Source organism: Scyliorhinus torazame, chromosome 2 (genome assembly GCF_047496885.1).
Source record: "Scyliorhinus torazame isolate Kashiwa2021f chromosome 2, sScyTor2.1, whole genome shotgun sequence".
Classification (NCBI taxonomy): domain Eukaryota; kingdom Metazoa; phylum Chordata; class Chondrichthyes; order Carcharhiniformes; family Scyliorhinidae; genus Scyliorhinus; species Scyliorhinus torazame.
The window spans coordinates 113,673,866-113,701,239 of record NC_092708.1 but is presented as its reverse complement, the minus strand read 5'-3'; the positions used below and the strand labels follow the sequence as shown (position 1 = coordinate 113,701,239).

The 27,374-nt window shown below is 45.2% G+C and overlaps 1 protein-coding gene across 5 annotated transcripts in view; it reads right to left on the bottom strand.

Annotated features, from left to right (window-relative positions):
• Nucleotides 1-27,374, bottom strand: part of tlk1a (tousled-like kinase 1a) — a 279,213-nt gene that overhangs the window by 78,103 nt on the left and 173,736 nt on the right. For all 5 annotated transcript variants that reach the window (XM_072475834.1, XM_072475818.1, XM_072475826.1 and 2 more), the window contains 2 exons: nucleotides 22,958-23,055; nucleotides 6,215-6,296 (listed from right to left, as the gene is read on the bottom strand). In XM_072475834.1, coding sequence (XP_072331935.1) covers nucleotides 6,215-6,296; nucleotides 22,958-23,055 — 180 coding nt within the window. The remainder of the gene's footprint in view (nucleotides 1-6,214; nucleotides 6,297-22,957; nucleotides 23,056-27,374) is intronic.

Here is a 27,374-nt window from a genome sequence, read left to right as displayed (position 1 = left end):
AGCCAAGCACACATTTACTGTTTGCAGAGAATGGCAGTGTATCATTCTTCAACAAACTCCAGTCCACCTCAGTGCTATCAAATATCAGGCATATCACCCCAGCGCTAACAATTCCCAGGGCTGTCCCTAATCCCAATACCCCTACCTTGAATTAATTTAAAATGTATATTATTCTATCGCAATGTATCTATTTGTGTCTAACTATCTCTGGTGACGTGCCTTGGGAGGCTAGATAAATACAAGTTATTTTACAAAGCATTATATAGCAAATTCAATGTAATCATTTCCAAGGTTCTTCACAGACTTAAAATCAGACAAAATAGATATAAAGATACAGGGGAGGAGATATTAGGGAATAGAATCATAGAATTTACAGTGCAGGAGACCATTCGGCCCTTTGAGTCAGCACCGGCATTAGGAAAGAGCGCCCCACTTAAGCCCACACCTCCACCCCATCCCCGAAACCGCACTTAACCTTTTTTGGACACAAAGGGTAATTTAGCATGGCCAATCCACCTAACCTGCACATCTTTGGACTGTGGAAGGAAACTGGCGCACCCGGAGGAAACCCACAGACACGGGGAGAACGTGCAGATTCTGCACAGACAGTGACCCAAGCCGGGAATCGAACCTGGGGCCCTGGAGCTGTGAAGCAACATTGCTAACTACTGTGCTATCGTGCCACCCCCATTATACTACTGTGCCGTAGTAAACTCAGGCAGAGTTGAGGAAATTGCCAGCACATTGGTGTTTCAGACATATTCACGTTTACAGTTCTTGGATTTGGGACAATGATGGGGATCATGCTAGGGTGAATGTTTTTTGGGGTGGGGGATGGTGAGAAACAAGGGCATCAAACGCAGTGATAAATTTTCTCCAAAGAAAAAGACGGACAGGCTTCAATTTATGTAACATCTTTCATGGCTTCAGGGCATCAGAAAGAGTTTTACAGCCAAACAAATATTTTTATTGTAGTCGTTGTATTGCAGGAAATGGTAGCACAGCACAAATTTCCACAACACAATGTGACTAATAATCTAATTTAGTGAGGTTGATTGAGGGATAAATATTGGCCAGGATGCAGGAAGAACCCCCTTGCTCTTCTTCAAAATAGATCTTTGATGCTCATTTGACGGAACAGATAGGGCCTAAGATCTCATCCAAAAGACAGAAACTCCCACAGTGTAGCAATGGACAGTAAGCTACAAGTACAGAGAAGAGGTTATACAGGAAAGAGAGATCATACAGAGGAAGAGGTATAGGGAAGAGATCAGTGAACTTAAGAAGAGAATAAACATGGGGAGCTGAGATTGTAAAGAATGAGCCGCAGTTAATGCAGAGACTGAGGATGTAAAGGAGGTAAATGGGAAACTTGGGTTTGATTTAATGGGGGGAGGAGGTGTAGAAAACAAGAAGGGTTTTCAAGAGGAGGTGTTAAGGATGGAACAAGGTAAGATATTCAGAGGAAAAAGTACCAAAGGATTAGCAGGAGAAACCAGTGTGATGTGGTGATTAAGGTTACATTGCGATCTTGGCAGTTTAGACAAGGCAGATGGTGGGAAATATTTAGCCAGGCAAGGAGTAAGGAATCATCATCATCATCTGAGAGAACAATGCAATTATCCACATCAAAGTCATGAATCCATAGAATCCCTACAGTGCAGGAGATGGCCATTTGGCCCATCAGGTCTGCACCCACACTTCGAAAGAGCATTCTACCGCGGCCCACTCCCCGCCCTATACCCGTAACCTTGCGCATTGACCATGACTAATCCACCTAACCTGCACATCTTTGGACACATAGGCAATTTAGCATGGCCGATCCAGCTAATGAAGAACAAGAGCCTTATTGTAAGTGAATGGATAGTTGAATGGATATTCTAGAGTATGGTGACTCTGTTCTGGCAAAATCCAAGGTAGTGAGTGGGGAAAGGGGGCAGGGAACATGTTGGTACAGCTGGCTAGCGTAATGAGTGAGAAGATGATCAAGTGGATGGGTTAGTTGGTGTTGTCACTTTTAAGTCAGCAGTGGGTCCTTCAGAAAATGCCAGGAGAGTAGCTATGGGATATTCAAATCAATTCAAGCTTGGAACAGCATCAGGTGAGTAGGAAGGCACAGCAATCATGAGTTGGGAAAGATTTAGGGGGAGACCAATAACTAAGCAGAGAAAAGAAAGGCAGCATTACAGCTAAGAGAGGAATCAAGAGAAAAAGGCACATGAGACACAAAAAATTGTGAGGCAGATTATTGGGCTTTGGTCGAGACTAGTCCAGACAAAATGCCGACATAAACAAACAGAGAATTTGGATTCTACTATGATGGTGATTAGAAGATGCCCAGATTTTAAGCAAAGAGGGCCTTCCCTCTTCCTGTAGATGTCTCGTATCGACTGGATAAAAACCTAGTGCCCAATACACTCGGTGGCTTAATATTGCAATATTTATTAACCAACCGTAAACCGGTGCAATGTTTGACCGGATGAACAAAGTCTCAATGCATTCTACAGAGTTGCCGAATGCAGGATAGCATGAAACTTGGAAAGTACTGCAAATGTTAGCAGACAATCTGGACTGTACATATAATAAACACAAATCAATTGTAATATATAAAAGTCTGGACAAGAAGTTATGCCATGTAACAGTATTGGTGTCGCAAATTTACTTTTCAGCTAGTGTAACTAGCACCCGCCAAATGAAAAAAGGTTCAGAATTGTGGAATTACATTTTGTATATCCTATTTTTTTCATATAAAGTGCATATCTTATAATTCAGCATCCGCAACATCACAGATCTGATAAGAATATATTAAAGATTTTGTGCATAGCATGCACTTCTGTACTGCACACACTTCCTGTAAGCATCACTTTTATTTCCAAGTTTCCTCTTCACCATTTGTTGATTTGCTCTGATAAGGCAGTGTGTTACATGGCATAACATCCTCGAGTGAAACAGTGTATCCTTAAACTAGAGTAATTCCACAGGAGCTCTGTTAACATACAAAGAAAGAAACTGAAATTTCTCCCATAACCAATTGAAGTGCAAGTTAACACAAAAAATGCACCACCCACATGGAACAGCAACAATGAAGGGGCATGGGAAAGTCTATTGAATACCGTACAAAGTTGCAGAAAATGTTGTCTCAGACTAGATATTCTCTTTATCAGGTCTACAAAATCTACCAAAATCCACCAATCCTTAGTAATTATATTTCACAGTTGATTTCCTCTGCAAATCTGAAAAGCACCGGCATTCTTTCTGTCCCCAAATAATAATCTTAGAAATTATACATCAACTCAGTCTAACAAAGAACCTTTTTCTTTACAATGACACATGGCTTTGACATGGACTTCATTAAAAATGTTAATCATACAAAATAACTTGAGTTTTCTTACTCAGCACACAATCAGAGGGAATCAAGCTACCCCTGTACATATTATTTCAAACACAAATACCACAACAGAGCAGAGGTTCCCAAACTGGAGTCTGCGGACTGTCTCCAGGGATCTGTGACACTGCAGCCATCACGTGACCAGCAAAAGTTGGTTCCAATGCTCAAACTTTATAAATAATTAAAGGAAACAAACAGACCAATCAGGGCAAGGTCTCTTGGAGCAATGGATGCTGCAGTCAACCTATCAGCATCCAATGCTCCGAAAGGCCTTGCTCTGTTTGGCCTGTTTGATTTATTCAATCTCGTTGTTGCTAGTAAGAAAAGCCCACAGCCAACAGTGAAGATTGAAGGTGAGCTCGCAGGAGACGAGAAGCGGAAGAGAGTCAGAGTCCACAGCGGCATACTGGATTGTTTTTGAGTAATCATTGTCTAATACTGAAGATAATGACCAATGCCATATACTCTGGATTGAGGAAATATGGAATACAAATAAAAAATGTTGGAAACATCAGTGGGACCCTCAGCATCTGTGTTGAACGAGAGTGACAGGATTACATTCCAACTTATTTGACTTCCATCAGAACTGACAACTTTTGCGCTGTTACAGTGTTTTAAGTGGGGAGGCAGGGAATGGTGGAGAGAGGGAAAGAACAAAAGGCATGCTGCGTGATAGGATAGAAGTCCAGATAAATTAATAACAAAACCAAAGATAGTACGAGACACAGTGGTGATATGGAAGTTTTTAAAAGGGGAGTTCCTCAGATGTAGTCTATTCAGCCCATTACTTCTGCACTGGCTCTTTGAAATGCAACCCAATGCATCCAATTGAACATCTCTTTACTCAACACCATGAAAACCTCCCTACATCAAATATGCGTCCATTCCATTTGAAGGCATTTATTATCCATATCCAACATTCTCTCAGGCACTGCATTCCAAACCCAAAGCATTTGTTGCATGGAAATATCCTCGTCATATCCATTCTGGAACTTTCACGGATCAAAAATGTCATTGTCCTTTGGATAACTATCCTTCAGACATTGGGGGCAGTTTCTTTTTATTTACTCTATCTAAAACTTTCTCGATTTCAAACACCACTATCAAAATCTCTTTGAAAGTTAATCGCTCTGAAGAGCATAAGCGCAGCTTCTTCGCTTTACAACTGGAACCAGTTCAATAAGTACCCATTCACGAGAGTGCAAGCTCTTTCTGAAGAATGTTGCTCAGAATTTGACACAATAATCCAGCTTTAATTCAATATAGTGTTGTATATAAAATGGCCATAATGTACTTGCTGGATTTTTGTACCTTACAAGATTGTTTGAATTCCTGTTCCTCTGTGCCCAAGCTGCGGAATAAAGTTTGTCAATAGTCTGAGAAAAATGACCTGTTCATGTTAGAGGCACAAATAAGAGCATCTGAAAATCACAGGTGCACATAGAGCAACATATGTAAACAGAAGTGAGGAGAGACAGGAATCTAGGAGATTGCTTGTGTAACCAGGTGAAAGGATATTTTAATGCCACTAAGCAGGTCCCAGACAACATTTACTGCCCCCCCACTAAAGGTGGGCATGGAAAGTGTCTGCATTGTTCGCTCTATTTAACTCTTAACATTTTCTCAAGACTCTGCAGATTGCATTTAAAGAATTAAGTTCAGTTTAAAAAAAAAATAACATGGCCTGTTGGCTGCAGAATTAGTTTGCCCTTCTACCTAAACTTAAAATTTGTACCAGAATGATGGGGTGAAGTCCTGTCTTTTGTTTGGCTGTAAAAGATCTTCCCAAGTCTACTACTCATTTCAACCCAGTTTCCAGTGGGCAACCAGGCACACATCACAAAAAAAGTCTATAAATCAGTAACGTCAGCACTAACTTGGCAATCTCACTCAGAAAAAGCAAAAAGCATGGCTACTCCAGTGGGTCTCGTGAAAAGCAAGGTTCATGGGTGTCATGCTACTGTGGACGGTTAAGTGAGCAGAAGCCAAGTGTCACACAAAGAGAGGGGAAGGAATCAATAAGTAATGAAAACTGTAGTGTAACATCTCACTTGCGGTACGAATGCTCGTCTTGCCTCTCAATAACATTTCTTCCCCCTCCCCCCAGTAGAAGAAAAGGAACAGCAATGAAATGACATTGGCAGTATCTGTAACAAGGCATGTATTCACATAAAACATTCGATTTTCTAGCAGCCACCGCCCGATATGGCAAAAAGGCTACATTTTGAGCACAATTCTGCATGGGCCGACCTGGAAACCGTAATAGCAAAGAAATTGTGGAAGCAAAGCTGAGGGACCAGTGAGAAAAATGGACAGACTAAAACTATTAGCAAAGTAACACCTTGAAGTTGTCCAACAGAGCAGCACAAAGACATTTAAAAAGTGACCAACCACTAATTGGCTTACCTTCTACTGATCTGGACAGAACACCAACAAAATGTTAAAATGTTACATACTATCTCTATCAGATGAGAAAGCTACACAGAATCAATTCTTGCAAAACTCAACAGCGTAAGATGCAAGAAATAACATGAAATGGCAAAAGAATTAAAGATTACTAATAGTTATTTATCAGGGGAAATCATTTAAAAATGAAGAATGAAAGAAACTTTGAGCCATGAACATTGAAGATGCTTAGAATTATGCATATAATCATGTAACCGTACCAATTTCATCAAAATACACTTTAGCCACCTAACCAAACACAGCTCATCACCTTAGTTCCTTTTTGTTGTGAACGCAGTGTGTTTTGCTGAGCAACTCGAGCAGAATTTATAATCTTGAAATGCTCAGCAATCTCTCAAGTTCTCATCCACATATACATACCTTATATACTTCACTGAAGCCACCTCGTCCAAGTAAGTGTAGTAATAAATATCTATCATTCAATGTAGGGTGATCTTTGAATCTAAAAAAAAGATTAGTCTAGGTAAACATTCAGATGTCAGGCAAACACTCCAGAAACTAGAACTATTGCTTGTACAGGCAGACATCATGAAAAATGTTAACATGGTCAAAGTTTTCAGATGGGGAAACTAGATACTGAACAATATATTAGAGATATTTTTTAAAATATAGCATACAATGAGTGAACATATGAAGATATGATTAATCAAGGCACTATTATTCCATTTTTAAAAAAATCTAAATTGTAGCAGCTGGGTAATTTTTTTTTCTTTGTCAAGTAGAATGATAGTGACTGCTCTTTTGAAGGAGGAAGCACCAATACCAGGAAATGGTAATAAGTAGAGGGCTGAGGAGACAGATTCAAGGCAGGAAATGGATTTCATTGATAGGAAAAGGGATGATTAATGGAAATAGCTTTGAACAAGAAATAGGGTGGAGGGTCAATTTGGAATAAGGAGCAAGAGACAACAGCCAGGTGTCAGGATCCTGGACAAGAACCCAATATTTGCAATTTGCAAAACTGTGAGGAAAGGTGACTGCACCAAGGACAGATAACACTGATCAACAGGTACCTTATGTTAAAACAAACTTAAATTTAAATCACAGAATTAACTACATTAGCAGCAAAGAAACGGCTTTACAGCTAACAGTTACAACAGTTCTTAAGCAAAAGGAAAAACTTTAACTTGAGCGTTAGAACTCAAGAGAATTCCATTAAGGGAGTTGGGGTATTTATTTCTAAGGGTAAAGAATAAAATCAGTGGGGTTTAATGACTGTCAGGATATGATGTATACAAAGGAAAACGAGAAAGTGATTCAGCAGTTCCAACACAAATGGCGACACCAAGGCCACATGTGATATTGAGGTCAAATGGGGCATGCCAATGTCCATAACTCAGAGGGTTGTGAAACTTTGGAATTCTCAACACCAGAGGGCAGTGGAAGATCAGTCACTGCCACTACATATTCCAATTAAGTCAATATAGTTCAAATACCAATCATAAGCAAAGTCAGGTTTACTTGCTTTTCACTGTGCAGAGCCCTTGGAGAGAACCTTTTCAGGAGCAAACTGAAAGACACTTCTCAGCAGACTAAAATCCTATGGCTAAGTGAAACTACAGACAGACCTAACTCTTCCCCTTAATTGCATCATCTACCCAAAGCATAAGGCAATCTTCTGTCTTCTCCCACAAGATGTCCTATAACTTGGCTAGCCAGGCCCAAATGCAATATCTCTCAAATTATCTATACCCCAGGGACCTCCAAACAAAAATAATATATTCCATTAGCCACTTATCTGTAAACAAGTAAATGCTTCTCAAATTTAAAAGAACAATCCCCCCTGCAAGATGAAGGATTACCTCACTGTTACGATCCCTCAATCACAGCTTTAAAACATTTTTTTTTTTTAAATGTTTAAGAATTTTTCAACAAAATTTTCAACCATACAACCCCCCCCCCCCCGTAACAAAAAGAAAAGACGCATTTCAAGACATAAACATATCAATTCAACATAGTACAGACCTTTGTACATTGGATTACTCACGCACATATCGACTTTCCCAAACGTTTATGCATTTTCTTGTTCAAGTGCCCCTAGGAAAAACCCCCTTCCCCGTCCACCCTTCTTTCCCCCCACCCCCCGAAAGATATATCCCCCCCTCCCCTCCCCTGGGTTGCTGCTGCTGCCGACCGAACTTCATCTAACGCTCCGCGAGATAGTCTAGGAACGGTTGTCACCGCCTGTAGAACCCCTGCGCAGACCCTCTCAAGGCAAACTTTATCCTCTCCAACTTGATAAACCCTGCCATGTCATTTATACAGGCTTCCACACTGGGGGGCTTCGCATCTTTCCACATTAACAAGATCCTCCGCCGGGCTACCAGGGACGCAAAGGCCAGAATGCCGGCCTCTTTCGCCTCCTGCACTCCCGGCTCGTCCACCACTCCAAATAGTGCTAGCTCCCAACTTGGCTTGACCTGGACTTTCACCACCTTAGATATAGTTCTCTCAACACCCCTCCAGAACCCATCCAGTGCCGGGCACGACCAGAACATATGGGCGTGGTTCGCCGGGCTTCCTGAGCACCTCCCACATCTATCCTCCACCCCAAAGAACCTACTCAGCCTCGCCCCTGTCATATGAGCTCTGTGAATCACCTTAAACTGTATCAGGCTAAGCCTGGCACACAAGGAAGAGGAATTATCCCTACCTAGGGCATCAGCCCACAGACCCTCTTCAATCTCCTCCCCCAATTCCTCCTCCCATTTACCCTTCAGCTCCTCTACCAAAGCCTCCCCCTCTTCTTTCATCTCCTAGTATATCGCCGACACCTTGCCCTCTCCGACCCATACACCCAAAATCACCGTGTCTTGAATCCCGTGTGCTGGGGGCAACGGGAATTCCCTCACCTGTCGCCTCACAAACGCCCTCACTTGCATGTACCTGAAAGCGTTTCCCGGGGGTAGGCCAAACTTCTCCTCCAACGCCCCTAGGCTCGCAAACGTCCCATCAATGAACAGGTCCCCCATTCTTCTAATCCCTGTCCGATGACAGCTCTGAAACCCCCCGTCCATCCTTCCTGGGACAGACCGATGGTTACCCCTGATCGGGGACCACACCGAGGCTCCCATCGCACCCGTGTCGTCTCCACTGGCCCCAGATCTTTAGCGTTGCCGCCACCACCGGACTCGTGGTGTACCTTGTCGGCGAGAGCGGCAGCGGTGCAGTCACCAGTGCCCCCAGGCTCGTTCCTTTGCAGGACGCCATCTCCAAACTCTTCCATGCCGCCCCCTCTCCCTCCATCATCCACTTATGGATCATCGCCAGATTGGCTGCCCAGTAGTAGCCACCCAGAATCGGCAACGCCAGCCCTCCTCTATCTCTACTACGCTCCAGAACCCCCTCCTTACCCTCGGGGTCTTATTCGCCCACACAAAACCCAGAATGCTCCTGCCTACCCTCTTAAAAAAGGCCTTGGTGATCACAATTGGAAGGCACTGGAACACAAAAAGAAACCTCGGGAGGACCACCATTTTAATCGACTGCACTCTGCCCGCTAGCGAGAGCGGCACATGTCCCATCGTTTGAAGTCCTCCTCCATCTGCTCCACCAGCCTCGTCAAATTAAGTTTATGCAACTCCTAGCTATTTGGATCCCCAAGTACCGAAAGCTCCTTTCCGCCCTCCTCAACGGTAGATCGTCTATCCCTCTTCCCTGGTCCCCTGGATGCACCACGAAGAGCTCACTTTTCCCTACATTGAGCTTATAGCCCGAAAAGTCCCCAAACTCCCTTAGAATCTGCATGACCTCCACCATTCCCTCCACTGGATCCGCCACATACAACAACAGGTCGTCTGCGTACAGCGACACTCGATGCTCCTCTCCCCCTCGAACCACCCCCCTCCATTTCCTGGACTCCCTTAATGCCATGGCCAAAGGTTCAATTGCTAATGCTAATAACAAGGGGGACAGGGGGCACCCCTGCCTCGTCCCTCGATACAACCGAAAATACTCCGACCTCCGCCGATTCGTAACCACACTCGCCACCGGGGCTCTATATAGGAGCTTAACCCAGCTAATAAACCCTCCCCTGAACCCAAACCTCCGCAACACTTCCCAGAGATACTCCCTCCCACTCTACTCAGTCAAAGGCCTTCTCCGCGATCTTCATAGCCGTCACCATCTCCGCCTCTCCCTCCACCGATGGCATCATTATCACGTTTAGGAGCCTCCGCACATTGGTGTTTAGCCGCCTGCGCTTCACAAATCCCGTCTGGTCCTCGCGAATCAGCCCCGGGACACAGTCCTCGATCCTCGTAGCCAGCACTTTTGCCAGCAACTTAGCATCCACGTCGAGGAGCGAGATCGGCCTGTACGACCCACATTGCAGTGGTTCCTTATCCCGCTTCAGGATCAAAGAGATAATCGCCTCAGACATTGTCGGGGGCAGGATCCCCCCCCTCCCTTGCCTCATTGAAAGTCCTCACCAGCAACGGGGCTAACAGGTCTACGTACTTCCTATAGAACTCAACCGGGGACCCATCTGGTCCCGGGGCCTTCCCTGCCTGCATGCTCCCCAGTCCTTTAACCAGCTCCTCCAACCCAATTGGCACCCCCAAACCAGCCACCTCCTGCTCCTCCACCCTCGGGAACCTCAGTTGGTCCAAGAATCGTCGCATCCCCTCTTCCCTTGCTGGGGGCTGGGATCTGTACAGCTCCTCGCAGAAGGCCTTGAATGCCTCATTTACTTTCACCGCACTCCGCACCGTAGTTCCCCTTCCATCCTTGACTCCACCTAGCTCCCTCGCTGCCATCCTCTTACGGAGCTGGTGTGCCAGCATACGGCTCGCCTTCTCCCCATACTCATACGTCACCCCGTGCTTTCCTCCACTGTGCCTCTGCCTTCCCAGTGGTCAACAGGTCGAACTCCGTCTGGAGATTTTGCCTCTCCCAGAGTAGTCCCTCTTCAGGGGCCTCTGCATATCTCCTGTCCACTCTTAAAATCTCCCCCACTAACCTCTCCCTTTCCCTGCCCTCTCTCTTCTCCCTCTGCCCTCTCTCTTCTCCCTATGAGCGCTGATGGAGATTAACTCTCCCCTGACCACCGCCTTCAGCGCCTCCCATACTACCCCCACCTGCACCGCCCCATTGTCGTTGGCCTCCAAATACCTTTCGATGCACCCCGGCACCCTTCCGCACACCACCTCATCTGCCAGCAGTCCCACATCCAACCGCCACAACGGGCGTTGGTCCCTCTCCTCTCCCAACTCCAGTTCCACGGGGCGTGGTCTGAAATGGCTGTGGCCGAATACTCCGTTCCCTCCACTTTTGGGATCAGCGCCCTGCCCAGAACAAAAAAAAATCTATCCGGAAGTAGGCTTTGTGCACGTGGGAGAAAAAAGAAAATTCTCTGGCCAGAGGCCTGGCAAATCTCCACGGATCCACTCCCCCGATCTGGTCCATAAACCCCCTAAGCACCTTGGCCGCAGCCGGCCTCTTTCCAGTCCTAGATCTGGAGCGATCCAGTGCTGGATCCAACACCGTGTTGAAATCCCCACCCATTATCAAGCTTCCTACCTCCAGATCCAGAATCCGCCCCAACATGCACTTCATAAATCCAGCATCATCCCAGTTCGGGGCGTATACGTTTACCAATACCACCCACGCCCCCTGCAACCTACCGCTCACCATCACGTATCGACCTCCATTGTCCGCTACTATGTTCTTGGCCTCAAACAACACCCTCTTCCCCACCAGTATTGCCACCCCTCTATTCTTCGCATCCAGCCCCGAATGGAATACCTGTCCTACCCATCCCTTTCTTAACCTGACCTGGTCTGCCACCTTCAGATGTGTCTCCTGAAGCATGACCACGTCTGCCTTCAGTCCCTTTAAGTGCGCGAACACTCGGGCCCTCTTAACCGGCCCATTTAGGCCCCTCACATTCCACGTTATCAGCCGGATTTGGGGGGGGGGGGGGGGGGGGGGGCTTCCCACTCTTTCTCTACTCTTCCCCCCCCCCCCCCCAACCACCTGCCGACTAGCCATCTCCTATTTTAGGCCAGTCCCGTGCCCGCGCCTCCCGCACCCTCCAGACAGGGAACCCCCGCCCCGACCACCTCTTCCGTTTTCAGTTCCCCCTCGGCCAATGCAGCAGCAACCCTATTTTTCCCCCCCCCTCCCCCTGCCCCCCCCCGCTAGATCCAGATCTAGCTCTTTTGCTCCCCCCATAATACTTCCGTAAGTCAGCTGACTCCTGCTTCCCTCGCCTTCCCATTGACCCCCCGTGTGGAAATCCCCCCCTCCTCCTTATGCTCCTCCTTCCCGCCCCCCCCCTCCCTAATACGGGAAAAAGCCCGCGCTTTCCTGAGCCAGCCCTACCCCGTGGCGCAGCTCCTGTTGCGGCCTTATCCCAATTCCCCCATCCCCGGGTCTCACCTCCCTCCAGCACCGGCGCCCACATTCCCCACGGTCTCCCCATCAAATCTCTTCTCCCATCCCCATCCATCGTCCCACCCGTGAAACATTCTTTAAACATATTTAGAACCTGTATACATTCGACATCTCCCCCACAACCACAGACCCTCAGTTTGAGTCCAATTTTTCCGTTTGGATAAAGGTCCAAGCCTCCTCTGGTGTTTCAAAATAGTGGTGTCGATCCTGAAATGTGACCCACCGTCGCGCTGGCTGCAGCATTCCAAATCTCACCCTCTTCGTATGCAGCACCTCCTTGGCCCGATTGAAACCAGCTCTCCTCTTTGCCACCTTCGCGCACCAGTCCTGGTAGACTCGGATCACCGCATTCTCCCATCTACCGCTCCGCTCTTTCTTGGCCCATCTCAGGACACACTCTCTGTCCGCGAAACGATGGAACCTCACCACCATCGCCCTCGGGTCTCCTCGCCAGGACCCGGTGAGCCCCTTCTAGCTCCAGGGGGCTCGGAGAGGCCTCCGCACCCATCAGCGAATGGAGCATCGTGCTCACATACGCCCCGGCATCGGCCCCCTCCCCCCCTTCAGGGAGACCCAGAATCCGGAGATTCTTCCCCCTCGACCTGTTCTCCAGGTCCTCAAATCTTTCGGCCCACCTCTTGTGCAGCGCCTCGTGCGCCTCCATCTTCACCGCCAGGCCCAAGATCTCATCTTCGTTCTCGGTGGTTTTGTCCCTCACCTCTCGGAGCTCTACCTCCTGGGCCTTCTGGGTCTCCTTCAGCCCCTCGATCGCCAGCAGCATTGGCGCCAGCACCTCCTTTTTAAGCTCCTCCACGCAGCGCCTGAGAAACTCCTGCTGATCCGGCCCCCATGCTGCTCGATCTCCGCTCTCCGCCATCTTGTTTTTCCCCCTCGTTTCTGCCGCTGCTCCAAAGCCACTTTTTCCCCCCTCCAATTCTGGTCCCCTCCATACACTTGCTCTCATCTTCCCACATGGAAATCGGTCAAAAGATTTCCGTTGGGGCTCCTCTGGAGAGCCCAAAAGTCGGTTCTAGTGGGAGCCGCCGAAATGTGCGGCGAGGAACTCCCCTCAATCACAGCTTTAGCAGACATATTGACTGTATGCATCTTAAACCCAGTGTTTAAAACATTACTGTAATAAGAATAAAATATAACCATTTATAACATTCATCGCAGAGATCTAAAAGCAGAGACACAATGGGATTTCCCTCAGCTTTGGAAACAAAGTTAGTTATATACTTATTGCACTTAAAGAAGGAGAGTAGTAAAGAGTGATGGGGAGATTGAAATTGCTTCCACTTCGTGATCATTTTGGAACAGTGAGCATCTTTAGGCAGGGAGAAGAAATTATAGTAAATATTTAGATGTTCAAGCTATATTTGGCAATGAGCTTTCAGGTCAGACACACAACAGATATTTTGAGATTACAACTGTAAAAGTTTAGGCCACTGAGTTGACTGTAGTAAAAAGGGGAGCATGAGGGTGATTACCTATGTGGAACTGAGGCAGTTGTGGAGGAATCAATGGAAATCTTTAGATTTTTGCGGGAAGAGGGCCAGAAAAGGGGACAGTTGGAGCTCAAGAGAATTCCATTCAGGGAGTTGGGGTATTTATTTCTAAAGGGTAAAGAGTAAAAGCAGTGGGGTTTAATGGCTGTCAGGGTATGATGAGCACAGAGGGAAATGAGAAAGTGATCCAGGAGTTCCATCACAAATGGCGATTTAAGGGCCCATGTGATGCTGAGGTCAAGCCATGGCAATGTCCATAACTCAGAGGGTTGTGAAACTTTGGAATTCTCAACCCCAGAGGGCTGTGGAAGCTCAGTCACTGAGTATGTTTGAAACAGAGAACGACAGATTTCTAAATACCAAAGACATAAAGGGATATGGGGATAGCATGAGAAAATCAGTCATGATTGTATTAAATGGCAGAATGGCCTACTCCTACTCTTATTTTCCCAGGAAGATGAAGAGTGTTGACTTGTAAAGTCAGGCCGATAGTGTAGTTCATCTCAATTCAGACTATGAAATGGATTTTTATTTTTTGTTTAGAGCAATGCACACAACAAAATAAGGCTTAAAAGAACTGCATTATCCAAAAATATGTATATAGCTTGATCGTGTACTATAGGTAATATACTGCTAAAGAGGTTTGCTATATTTATACTAGAGTAAGAAGCATCATTCATCAAAATTCTCCCTAAAAATAACAGCACATAAATTAAAGAATTTCAAAATGTTATTACAAGAATATAGTAATGAAATTATACCAGTTTGTGCAAATTCCCACGGTTTTGTTCCAACATTTAGAAAATGCACAAAGTCGCTATTCAAATGAGCTATTATACTGCTTTTGATCTAATCAGAGGTTGCCAATAAAGAGGAACTAACTGCCCTTTTAAAAAGGGACACCACTAATACACTGTAACAAAAACTAAATGAGTGATTATAAATGAAAATAGCGAAGAAAAACGTAGCAATTTGAGCATTTGTATTTTTATTTCAGATTTCCAGTTTCATTAATTTTCTTTTTACTTGCATTGCTTGACTTACTGCTGTCAGTCTTAAAGAGTCCTGTTGCTTTCCAGCACTCACTTGTCTCTCTCACCTTGTTCACCCACCATCTTAGTTTCCCTTTATCATTTTTGTTTATAATTATTTGCCCAAATCAATTTCTACAACTGCATCCCTTTCCTCAGTATTTGCTTCCAGCTTTGACTGCTTCCATGTGAATTCCAGCTGGCATTTCATCGTACCTCTTTTAGATCCATTTGTGATCACCAATATAGCCTGGATATTTAATTTATCTTTCAGCATTTCACACAATGCACTCGCTTCTCTCTCTCTCTCTTCCCATGCATCATAGATTAGCCTTTTCTGTTCAGCAGTTTGGGATTTGTAGTTCAGTTTATATAATTTGCACCTTTTATTAAACCAAGGCCTGCTTGCCACTATGGCACCATTTCAAGAGGGGTGTTTTCCCCAATATTCATCCCTCAGCCAACATCACTAAAACAGAGTATCGCTGTTATGTCAGAGCTTAATTGGGGATTAAACTGGCTGCTATATGTCCGACGTTACAACACTGAAGCACTTCAAAATACTACATTAGATGTAAAGCATTAGAAGTCTGCCGAGGTTGTGAAAGGTACTCTGATCCAAGTGCTTTCTTTGTTTCTATTGGCGGAATCAATGTTTTCGCTCTCTTTATTTTCTATTCTGCATCATTCTTTGTCTCATCTGTTGCTTTTCCAAAACTTGTTTTTCTTCCCATCAGGCAGCAGCCATAGGGACAAATAATTATCCAATGCAAACTTAGATTTTTGATGGTCTTCATTTTCTTGAAATCCTATTTTAAACTCACTTCCATTTACTATCCCTTCTAGCTTTCCCTTTTGTCATTCTAAATGATGTGTCCTCAGCAAAGGTCACAAGCTTCATACTTATATGACCACAAGATGCTACGGTCATCTTCTGTTACTTTGACAGAGGTCCACCTCCTGACTCTGACTACGTCTCTTATCTTTAGCCTTTTTGATCCCGTGGATAAAAGTAACGCTCACCTTTAATGACATAGCTCAATTAAATAGTCAACACAGACATGTAAAAAGTAAACCTTGTCTACTGAATCCTTGTCAAATAATCCTGGCCATTAGTAAGGGAAATGCTGAGGATCTTGTATATATGAATGTTCAAAAACACACCCCATATTGCAAGAGGTTCATTAAAAAAGTACCACATTATTCAAGGGAATAATAGCAGCAAGATCAGAAGCGGATTTAAAAACAGCAAATCCATAAGTGACTTCAGAAGGGCAAGGCCAGGTAAACAAATTGGACAGATAAATATCAGATCGAACTTTATGCTGAGAAATGAGGTGTTGCATTTTGGGAGGAAAAAAAAGGAAATGGGTGGTAAAACCAGGAGTACAGATCTTAAAAAATGAGAAGACAAATTGGAACAGTGTGAAGGGAAAAAAAGCACTTCTGGAAGCTTGGGCTTTATAAATAAAGGCACACAGCAAAAACAAAGAGGTCATCTTAAACCTATATAACTCCATGACTAGTCTAGAGTGTTTACTTTAGGAAAACGTCAACGTCAAGGTGGTGACGCCAAGGAGATGATGCGGAGGATAAGTGTTAAGAATGAGAAATTTCAATTGAGGGTGACGTCTTCATTTGAGCAAAATGACCCTGAGGAGATTTGTTGTCTGGACAGCAGGTATTAGAAATGTTTCTGCTATTCCCATTTACACATTTTCTAGACTTTACTAAACACATTGCCAACCCCTTTTGTCTTGTACCATCATATTGTTTGTCATTTAATCTCTCCTGCTTCCAATCCCTTGTAGGCCTTGCCTTTCCTTTCCTCCCCTTTACCCTCAGTATTTACATTAAACCTGTTACAACTTGCTGAACAAAGGTCATCAAGCTGAGATGTTAAACTCCATTTCTCTCTTTACAGATGCTGCTGGACCTGCCATGTATTTCGAGCATCCACAATATTTTGCTTTTGTGAAATGGAACAGTGACCACGACACCACACAACCCTGCCATGGTAATCTCTGCAAAACGTGCCAGATCATCGACATGGATACCACCATTACACGCGAGAACACCACCCACCAGGTACGCGGTACATACTCGTGCGACTCGGCCAACGTTGTCTACCTCATACGCTGCAGGAAAGGATGTCCCGAAGCGTGGTACATTGGCGAGACCATGCAGACACTGTGACAACGAACGAACGGTCATCGCGCGACAATCACCAGGCAGGAATGTTCCCTTCCAGTCGGGGAACACTTTAGCAGTCAAGAGCATTCAGCCTCTGGTCTCCGGGTAAGCGTTCTCCAAGGCGGCCTGCAGGACGCGCAACAACGCAGAATCGCCGAGCAGAAACTTATAGCCAAGTTCCGCACACGAATGCGGCCTCAACCGGGACCTGGGATTCATGTCGCATTACATTCATCCCCCACCAGCTGGCCTGTGAAATCCTACCAACTGTCCTGGCTTGACACAATTCACACCTCTTTAACCTGGGGTTACCCCATCTCTGGATCTGTAAAGATTTAATCACCTGCTAATGCTCGCATTCCAAGCATTGACCGGCATCTTTGAATTTGTCTATATATATGTTTCTGGAACATACCTCTTAATTCACCTGAGGAAGGAGCAGCGCTCCAAAAGCTAGTGACATCAAAACAAACCTGTTGGACTTTAACCTGGTGTTGTAATACTTCTTACTGTGCTCACCCCAGTCCAACGCCAGCATCTCCACATCGTGAAATGGAAAGGTTAGGAAAAACTGACTGTATTTTCCTGGCCCGGTGAAGACCGGGTTGGAGGGGAAGGGGGTGGGGGCAGGGTAGCAGGAAAATAACAGGAAGCTGCGGCGGCACAGCTCTCCGATGCATTCCTGCTTCTGGGGAACTTTCCCAGGGGTGGCTAGGAAGCAGGCCGGCTGCATACTACACAGAAGTGGGAAGCCAATTAGTCCAATTAAGGCCCATCTACAGGTCATTTTGAGCAGGCACAAGTATTTTACCGTTGCATGGGCATTACCCTTCTGTGCTAAAGCTGCCCACTCAATCAAGGTGGTCTCCCATGGCAGGCCTGTAGGCTATCATCAGAGCCAGAGGATCCTTGCCTCAAAGATGGTACCGTCGGGCTGAAAAGCCGTACACCAGACTAAGAATAGGCCTGCAGAGGGGTTTTCTTCCACCTCACTCTCCTTACTGGCTTCGAGAGTCTTTAGTGCAGAGTTTCTGCATTGGCCGCCTCCGCGTTGAGGTGTCCTCATGGTCCCCGAGCTGCCTCAACAGTGCCAATCTCTCCTGGTGAGGATGCAGATGCTCCAGCGTTGCTGGCCCTCTGATTGGGCCTGCAGCACTGGGTGTCCATCTGCCACCTACAGTAGGATGACAAGCATGGAGGTGGCCTATTTGGAGTCCACCTTACGAAAAACTGCACCATCAGTTTCTCGGTCAACAACTGCAGGCTTAGGACTCTCATTTGGCACGGAGATCAAGGTCCTGAAGCCCACTAGAAAATCCAGTGCTTTTATTTTATGCGGAGGGTTGACAGAATTGTCCTAACTGAACCAGAAATTGTGACAGTAGCACAGTAACTTTCAAAAGGGGCGGATAGATATTTAAAATTTGTTTATCAAAAGGACAGAAGTAAAATTCAACAATTTTTTCCTGCTTTTCCCTTCTTTGAAACGTAAGAAGTCTCACCACACCAGGTTAAAGTCCATCAGTTTTATTTGAAATCACAAGCTTTCAGAGCACTGCTCCTTCATCAAGTTCACAAACACAGCATATATAGGCAGAGACACAATTGCACGATAACTACAGATTGCAATGCAAAGAATGGTTGGAACGAGAGCCTTTACAGATACAAACCGCGTGAGTGGAGTGAGGAATAATAATCGAGGTGTGAATTGTCTCAAGCCAAGACAGTTAGTAACATTCTGTAAACCCGGACAGTATGGTGGGGGTCACATGTAATGTGACATGAACTCGCGATCCTGGTTGAGGCCGTCCTTATGCGTGCGGAACTTGACTACCAGTTTCTGCTCGGCTCTGCTCGCCTAACCTTAAACAGGCCATTGTTCACAGTAAACTGCCCAGCCTTCAGGAGAACAGCAACCACGACACCAGACAACCCTGCCATGGCAACCTCTGCAAGGCACGCCAGATCATCGCCATGGATACAACCATCATACGCGAGACCACCCACCAGGTACATGCTCATGTGACTCAGCCAATGTTGTCTACCTTATACGCTGCAGGAAAGGATGTCCCGAGGCGTGGTGCATTGGCGAGACCATGCAGACACTGTGACAACTGACACCGCACAACAATCGCCAGACAGGAATGTTCCCTTAGAGTTGGGGAACACTTCAGCAGTCAAGAACATTCAGCCTCCGATCTTCAGGTAAACATTCTCCAAGGCGGCCTTCAAGACACACAACGCAGAATCGCCGAGCAGAAACTTGTAGCCACGTTCCGCACGCATGAGGACGGCCTCAACCAGGATCTCGGGTTCAAGTCACAATTATATGTAACCCCCACCATACTGCCCGGGTTTGCCGGATCCTACTAACTGACCTGGCTGGAGTCAATTCACACCTCGATTACCTATGATTATCCCTCACTCCACTCTCAGTTTGTATCTGTAAAGACTTGTTTACCTGTAAAGACTCGCATTCCAACCATTCTTCATATTCCAATCTGTAGTTATCTTGCAATTGTGTCTCTGCCTATATATGCTGTGTTTGTGAACCTGCCTCCACTTCATCTGATGAAGGAGCAGCGCTCCAAAAACTTGTGATTTCAAATAAACCTGTTGGATTTTAACCCGGCGCTTTGAGATTTTTTACCATGCCCATTCCAGTCCAGCGCCGTCGGCATCTCCACGTCATATTCTTTCAAACGTTGCACAATGAACTACCACTATTGCCATACTCTGTAATTACACTGATCTAATTTATTTTGAAATTATAGCTCTCCATTGTCTCAATTCCAACCATTGCTATCAAACTTGTCAACAAGAGGGTGCCATTTACGTATGATAGATTGCCCTTGAGATGATCGAGTTCCACTACTATCTGTGCTTCTTATTCCCATGGAACATGACCCATAAACCAGTTGCCCAGGCTGTCATCTTTGCTATCTCTTCTCTTTTTAGAACATTCCATATGTGTATTTGCACTCAATGCAAAATACCTCCTCCCCCTTTCGCTCGTGGCCAGCTGCTGTTTGTTCTTAAAGTTGCTATTTTTTGTTTCAGTTTTGTTTGCACTAATATTCTCTCTCCGTTCAGTTCGACAAAGGGTGAATGACTCAAAATGTTAACTCTGTTTCTCTCCTGATAGATAGATGCTGGCAGATCTACTGAGATTTTCCAGCGTCCTGTTATTGTTTCAGACACCAGCATCTGCATTATTTTGCTTATTTGACTATTTAGGAGCTTTCCCCTGACCACCTGCAACCGTGCAATTTTGCAGCTCTCAGCCTCCTCCTTAAAGATGTACAAATAAAACTGTTGGTACAGCTCGCTCCTGTTCCCACAAGTCTCATTGTTTTTGTTTTTAAACTATTCTTTCATACCCTTTTCCAGTGTCTACCTATCAACATTCATAACTCTTCTGCTGCCCTTTGCCAATTTCAGTTTGTGTGTTCCCAGTTATTTCCTGGTAACATGATGTATCACTTTGTCTTCAACTCTTACTAGCATCGTCTGTGAACACTGTTTCTATGTTGAACAACAACACAGCCAGTCCCCATTTGGCACCATCCGATTTAGTTTGGTTAAATATATTCTCACCCTGAGAAATTTCCTTTAACCTCACTTATCTCCTCCAAATAAAAGTGGGAATCCCTGGATACAGCTATTTTTGGCTTTTTGCAAATTATATGGGCAGTGTTCCAATCTTACCAAGGTTTCTGCCCTGACTTTATCGGTTATACCAGTGACCGTTACTACTTTGTGCTCCGAATTGGATTTGAATTTCATTGTTTAGGTTTACAATCGTCAATTATCTGTCACCACGACAGCCTTCTTCGAGGCAATGTCCAAAGTGGTGGGGACGAGGGTGGGGCCATGCCCGAAAGTGGCGGCCTTCGGGGTTTCAGACCAGCCAGATCTATTCCTGGGGAGGAGGGCGGATGCCTCCCTGATCGCCCGCCATAGAATCCTGTTTGGCTGGCGGTCAGCAGCACCACCCAAAGCTGCAGACTGGCTGTCCAACCTCTCAGAATCTCTCCAAATGGAGAAAATCAAATTCGCCATTCGAGGGTCAGACGACGGCTTCCACAGAATGTGGGAGCCATTCACCCAATTGTTCCGGGACCTGTTTGTGGCCAATGAACAAGCAGAAGAATATCCAGGTAGCCAAGAGACAGGGGAAAGTAGCCAAAGCTTGAGAGGGAGAGATAGACTGGGAAGGGGGGGGGGGGGGGCACAGCTAAACTGAAGAGGAGAAAGGCGAACCACGGGGTGGGGGGGGGGGGAGAAAAGAGTGGGAAGGGACAGGGAACCAAGAGAGGAGAACCAGGGAGGTGGGGTGGAGGCAGGGAAATGACAGCCGGAAGGAGGGATACGATAACAAACCTGGCATCTCCAGGAACAGAGAACAAGGAGAATACAGGCGAAAGATGGGAGGAGCGGCTGGAGCGGAGGTGAGCGCGAGACGACAACGGCAGTGAGATCCGTCCGGGAGAAGCAATTGACAACACCAACAGTAAACCCATTTGAGTATTGCCCACTGTAATTGTTTCTCCGTCCCCCAAATGTATATCTACCTCCCCAGTCCACCCCCCCGCCCCCCCCCACCACCACCACCACCACCACCACAAACAGTCGCCTACTTATGTGTTTGTAAATAATTTTGCCAGTTATACAGAGTTGCTGCTGCTGAGCTGGTGCACAATACCCTAACCAGTTATTCTATTTTATTATTACTTTTTTTTTGGTATGTTTGGGTGCGCCCTTCTATATATATATATATATATTTTTTTTTTTTCTTATTCTGTGTACATAATGGTAAATATACTTTGTTCAAAAACCCATTAAAAACATTTTTTTTAAAAAAATTATCTGTCACCACTGGGTGGAGTATCTCTTAACTCTCCCTGGGGTTCTTCTCTTTTCCTGGCAAAGGTTACTCCATAAACTTTAGAAACCCACACTTCTGCAAATACTGGATCATGCATCTTTCCAGACTGCCTCTGCACCCTGGTAACTCCAGTATTCATATCACATACAGCTTTTGAAATATCAGTTGTTCCATAGCTAAGGTCTCCCTTCAGATAGGTCTCTTGACAGAGTCCGCCTCATTTTCCATCTCTGCTGTCATATCTTACCATACTATGACATGATATTCTTTGTGCTCCCCTTCTGCCCATTAAATTAATGTTTCAACAGATGGGAGCATTTTCCCTTGAAATACATGCAACTTAACAAAATTTTAGTTTTGATTTTCTACTTCAGGATCTGAGCACAATCTACCTGACCATTACCAAGAAAATGCGGCATTGCCAGAAGGGCTATCTTTCAAATGAAACATCAAACACAGATCAAATATCTGCAACCTTCAGGTGGTTATCGATGATCCTGTGATACTATTTTAAGAAGAACAAGGAAGGTCTCCCAGTGCCAACTTTAATTCATCAACCAACATCACCACTAAATTTAAAAAAAAATTTGTTTATGGGATGTGGACGTCGCTGGCTGGGCCACCATTTATTGCCCATCCCGGAGGGCATTTAGAGTCAACCACATTGCTGTGGATCTGGAGTTGCGTGTAGGCCAGGCAGGTAAGGGCGGCAGATTTCCCAAAAGGACGTAAGTAAACTAGATGGGTTTTTACGACAATCAATAATGGTTTTATGGTCATCATTAGACTTTTAATTCCAGATTTATTTTTAAATTGAATTCAAATTTCACCATCTGCTGTGGTGGGATTCGAACCTGGGTTACCAGAGCATTACTGAGTCTCTAGATTACTAGTCCAGCAACAATACTACTACTTCACTGCCTCCCCTATTTTACTGCTTTGTACAAATGTTCTCATTTTATAACAACGATTAAATTTCAAAAATACACTTCAAAAATACTTCATTGACTGAAGTGCTTTAGAATGCAGAGGTTGTGAAAGGTACAATTTAAACACAAAAAAAATTATTTAATATCCATTAACCTACTGTGAACTGTCTTCGTTATTTATTCTTTTAAGTTCACGTATATGCAGATTTCGGACTCTCTCCAGGCGTTCAAGCTCTGCTTGAATTTCAGCTTCTTCCTGTTTATTCCAAAGAGAAATAAATTTGAACATTGTAGGTTTGAGTAGTTGAATAAGCAGCTTTTTTTTTTTTTGAGGATGTTAAATTTCCCAATTCATCCAGATTATGTACCTAGAAGATTAACTAGCATCATGAACTAAATTCCAGCACAACTGGTACCAATCTGAGCCAAGATCCCATCATCATTTATATAGGTACTCATTAGTGATCTGGACTTGGGTGAGGGAACTAGAGTGCAATTGTCTTAAAATATGAAATTGAGGGACATGGCAAATTGTGAAAAGCTACAGGAATATGTAGACTAGAAAGATGGACAGCTAGTTACTAGAGAAAGTTCAAAAGTTGAGAAACATAGGCAATATGTTTTGGTGGTCAAAATAGGAAATGTACATCTTAAATGGAGTAGAGGCACGCAAGTCATTAAAGATTGTTTTAAAATTGATATGGTCAGAAAACAGGCAAATGTAATCTTTGGTTTTGAATCTAGGGGCAAGGGAAACAATAGCTACATGACAATGCTCAACTTGTATAACGCTTCAGCTAGGCAGGAGTTGGATGTTCTACGAACAGTTTTAGGCATAAAAACAATGGGAATGGTGCAGCATAGACTCATTAGGATATGTCAAGAAGTGAAGGATTAGTTATGTGAGACTTCGTCCTGTAAGACAGATGATTGAAAAATGATGGGATAAATGTCTTCAAGATTATGAAATGTTGTACAAGGTGGTTAATAACAAGATGACTTCTATTGGATGGAAAGGCAGTAATGTGGGCACACATTTAAGATAATCAAAAAATAATTAGAGGTGAAGTTAGGAAAGCCTTAATATCAATTCTCTGCCACAATTCACAGCTGTAGCAAAGTCGATAAATATCTGAAAAAAATTGCATAGCCATTTGAAAAAGAATTAAAATGAATGCAAGGATGCAATCTAGATAGCTCACGTGGAGTAAACATACCAAACACCTGGTGGACCAAATGACTTATTACTGTTCTATAACATGATTAGAAAAAGGCCCACATCTCTATATCAATTACTTCAAGCTTCTAATAATAAAAATTGCTTTAAAAAAATAATTCTAAATTGAACTAATTTCCATTGGTTGAGATGAAAACATTGACACAATGTTCATGAAAATGCTTTTTATATATTACAAGTATATTCCTTTAACTCAGATGTTGTAAACTTCTAGTTTTCTTAAACTAGAAAAGGATACCCGAATTATAAATAACGATTCTACAGGGAAAAAAAAAAGCACATGATCAAATAAACATACCGTAAAAAAATAATCATTGGATTGAAGAAATTATTTGCAAAATCAAGACAAAACAAATAGTCTTTTGAACTCAACAGAAGATCAAAGAGAATGTTTTGGGACTCTAAAGTAAAATGGAGGAATGAAAGGGAACATGTCACCTGTTTTGCATTCTGCCCAACAAGCCTAGTTAAATGCTAAAACAAAGGGGAAGAAAGTGCAAGATAGTCATACTTGCAGACAACGACAAGAGCATTTGTGCTGACTGTGAGGAGACAATTATCTCCAACCAGGGGCTGGTTTAGCACAGGGCTAAATTGCTGGCTTTGAAAGCAGACCAAGGCAGGCCAGCAGCACAGTTCAATTCCCATACCAGCCTCCCCGAACAGGCGCCGGAATGTGGTGACCAGGGGCTTTTCACAGTAACTTCATTTGAAGCCTACTTGTGACAATAAGCGATTTTCATTTTTCATTTCAGATACACACAGAAGTGTTAGGAATGTCAGGCTTTATAAACATATATTCTTTAAACTATCTATTTAATTCCAATCTGCAATGAGATTTGGGTTCTAGGTCAAATCAGTCTGTAAGAATCCGAGGAGATAGAGGGAGCTGGTGCTATACCTGATGCAGAGAAAATATTAACCTTTCTGCTCACCATGCAGAACCTTGTGGGAGCTTGCACACAGATTAAAAAGACTGAATTCATGAGGATTTAAAGGAAGCAAGATTTTTGTCCAGGGGAATCTGCCATGCAACGCTCACAGCAAAAGTCAGGTCTTGAATTAGATATTACCTGGCTGGGAAAGGAAAAAGAAGCCGGGCCATTGGGAGCGGAGAATAGCCTTGGAATGGTTCTGGGAGAATGAGGCGTCTTCTTAAGGGGCAGTGTAAATAAAGGATAACTACGGCGGGATTTTCAGTCCTTTTTAAAGTTAAAATGGGAAAACGTATCTGTAGTTTAGAGTACAAGTCGTATACAAGAATAGTGTTCAATCAATGTTGCTTTTAGTTTATTACAGTAAAAGTCAGCCACCCGCACTAGCTAACTAAAGTTGGCTAGTGAACGGAGGGGAGGTGAGAGGAGGGCTGCAGCCATTGGAGCCTGGTTAGCAGGTTTTGATGGGCCTACAAGGCGAGCGTTTGGGGGGGGGGGGGGTTGCTGGGAGATGTTTCGTCAAGAGGAAATGTAGGGGGGGGTTTTGGGAGGGGGGGGGGGGGGGGAGAAAGGGGTTCGATGTTAATAATGGATAGGGGCAGGTCAGGCTCATGGGGCAGGGCCCGGTGGTATGATGATGGTGGACAAGAAGGGTTGGGGGGGGGGGGGGGGGGGGGGGGTGAGACACACCCAATTAGGATAGTCACGTGGAACGCAAGGGGGTTAGGAGGGCTGGTCAAGAGGTCAAGGGTGCTTCCGCATCTTAAAAGTTTGAAAGCCGACGTAGCAATGCTGCAGGAGACTCACTGGAGGGTGAAGGACCAGATGAGACTTAAAAAGGGCTGGGTGTTTCACTCTGGATTTGACGGAAGGGCTCGAGGGGTAGCGGTAATGGTTAGCAAAAGAGTACGCTTCCAGATGGAAAAGGTGGTGGCAGGTCAGGGAAGTAGATATGTGATCGTGACAGGGGCGCTGGAGGGGAGGTTAGTGGCGCTGTTAAGTGTATACGGTCCCAATTGGGACGATGTGGGATTCGCAAAGAAGGTGTTTGCGGCCATCCCCGACTTGGACACACACAAACTGATAGTGGGGGGGCGGGGGGGGGGGGGGGACTGGAACTTGGTGCAGGAGCCAAGGTTGGACAGGTCACGGCCATGCTCGCTGGTCCCATCAGGGGGGGGCGGGGGGGGAAGTGAAGGCGTTGGCTGGGCTGATGGTGGAAATGGGAGGGGTGGACCCTTGGAGGTTTCTGCACCCGACGGAACGGGAGTACTCATTTTTCTCAGCAGTCCATAAGGTATACACGCGGATCGACTTTTTCGTGGTGGGGAAGGCTTTGCTGGCTGGGGTTAAGGGGTCGGAATACTCGGCAATTGCAGTGTCAGATCATGCTCCGCATTGGGTGGATATGGTACTTGAGAAGTGGGTAGCGCAGAGGCCGGGGTTGAAATTAGATGTGGGACTTTTGGGGGACCAAGTGTTCTGTGACAATATTGAAAAGGTAATTAAGGAATATGTAGGTTTCAACTGTACAGGTGAGGTATCGAAGGCAGTTGTCTGGGAGGCTCTAAAGGCGGTGGTGAGGTGTGAGGTGATTTTGTTTAAGGACAGGGTGAGCAAAGAGGAATGGTTGGAGCGGCAGAGGGTAATAGATGAGATGTTGGAGGTAGATAGGAGTTATGCAGAAGATGGGGACCCAGCGAAGTTGGAAAAGAGGAAGGAACTACAGGCGAGCTTTGACCGGCTATCTACCAGGAAGGCGGTGCGCCAACTGAGGCGAGCAAGGGGTGCAGTTTACGAACATGGAGATAAGCATGTATGTTAGCAAGTCAGCTCCGGAGGGAAGCAGCGGCAAGGGAAATTCTTCAGGTGAGGGATAGGGCAGGGATGTTGGTGGTGGCTCCGGATCTGATTAACAAGGTTTTTGAGGAATTTTATGAGAGGTTGTACAGGTCAGAGCCACCTGGGTGAGACCGTAAGATGGGACGGAGTGCCCAAGGTTAGGGGAGGGGGACAGGGCTATATTAGAAGGAGCGATAGGGGAGCAGGAGATAAATGAGGCGATTGGGAGGATGCAGGCAGGGAAGGTGGCGGGGCCGGATGGGTTTCCGGTGGAATATTATTTAAAAATTCAAGGGTAAGCTGGCACCCGTGATGGTGGGGATGTTTGAAGAGGCGATAGGGAAGGGGGTGTTGCCACAAACTTTGGGGCACGCATCGATTTCCCTGTTGCTAAAAAAGATAAGGATCCGACGAAGTGTAGGTTGTATAGGCCCATATCGCTTCTGAATGTGGACGCAAAAGTATTGGCGAAGGTGCTGGCGGGTAGGCTGGAGGAGTGCCTCCCGAAGGTGATAGGTGAAGGTCAGGCGGGGTTTGTGAGAGGGAGGCAGCTCTTTTCAA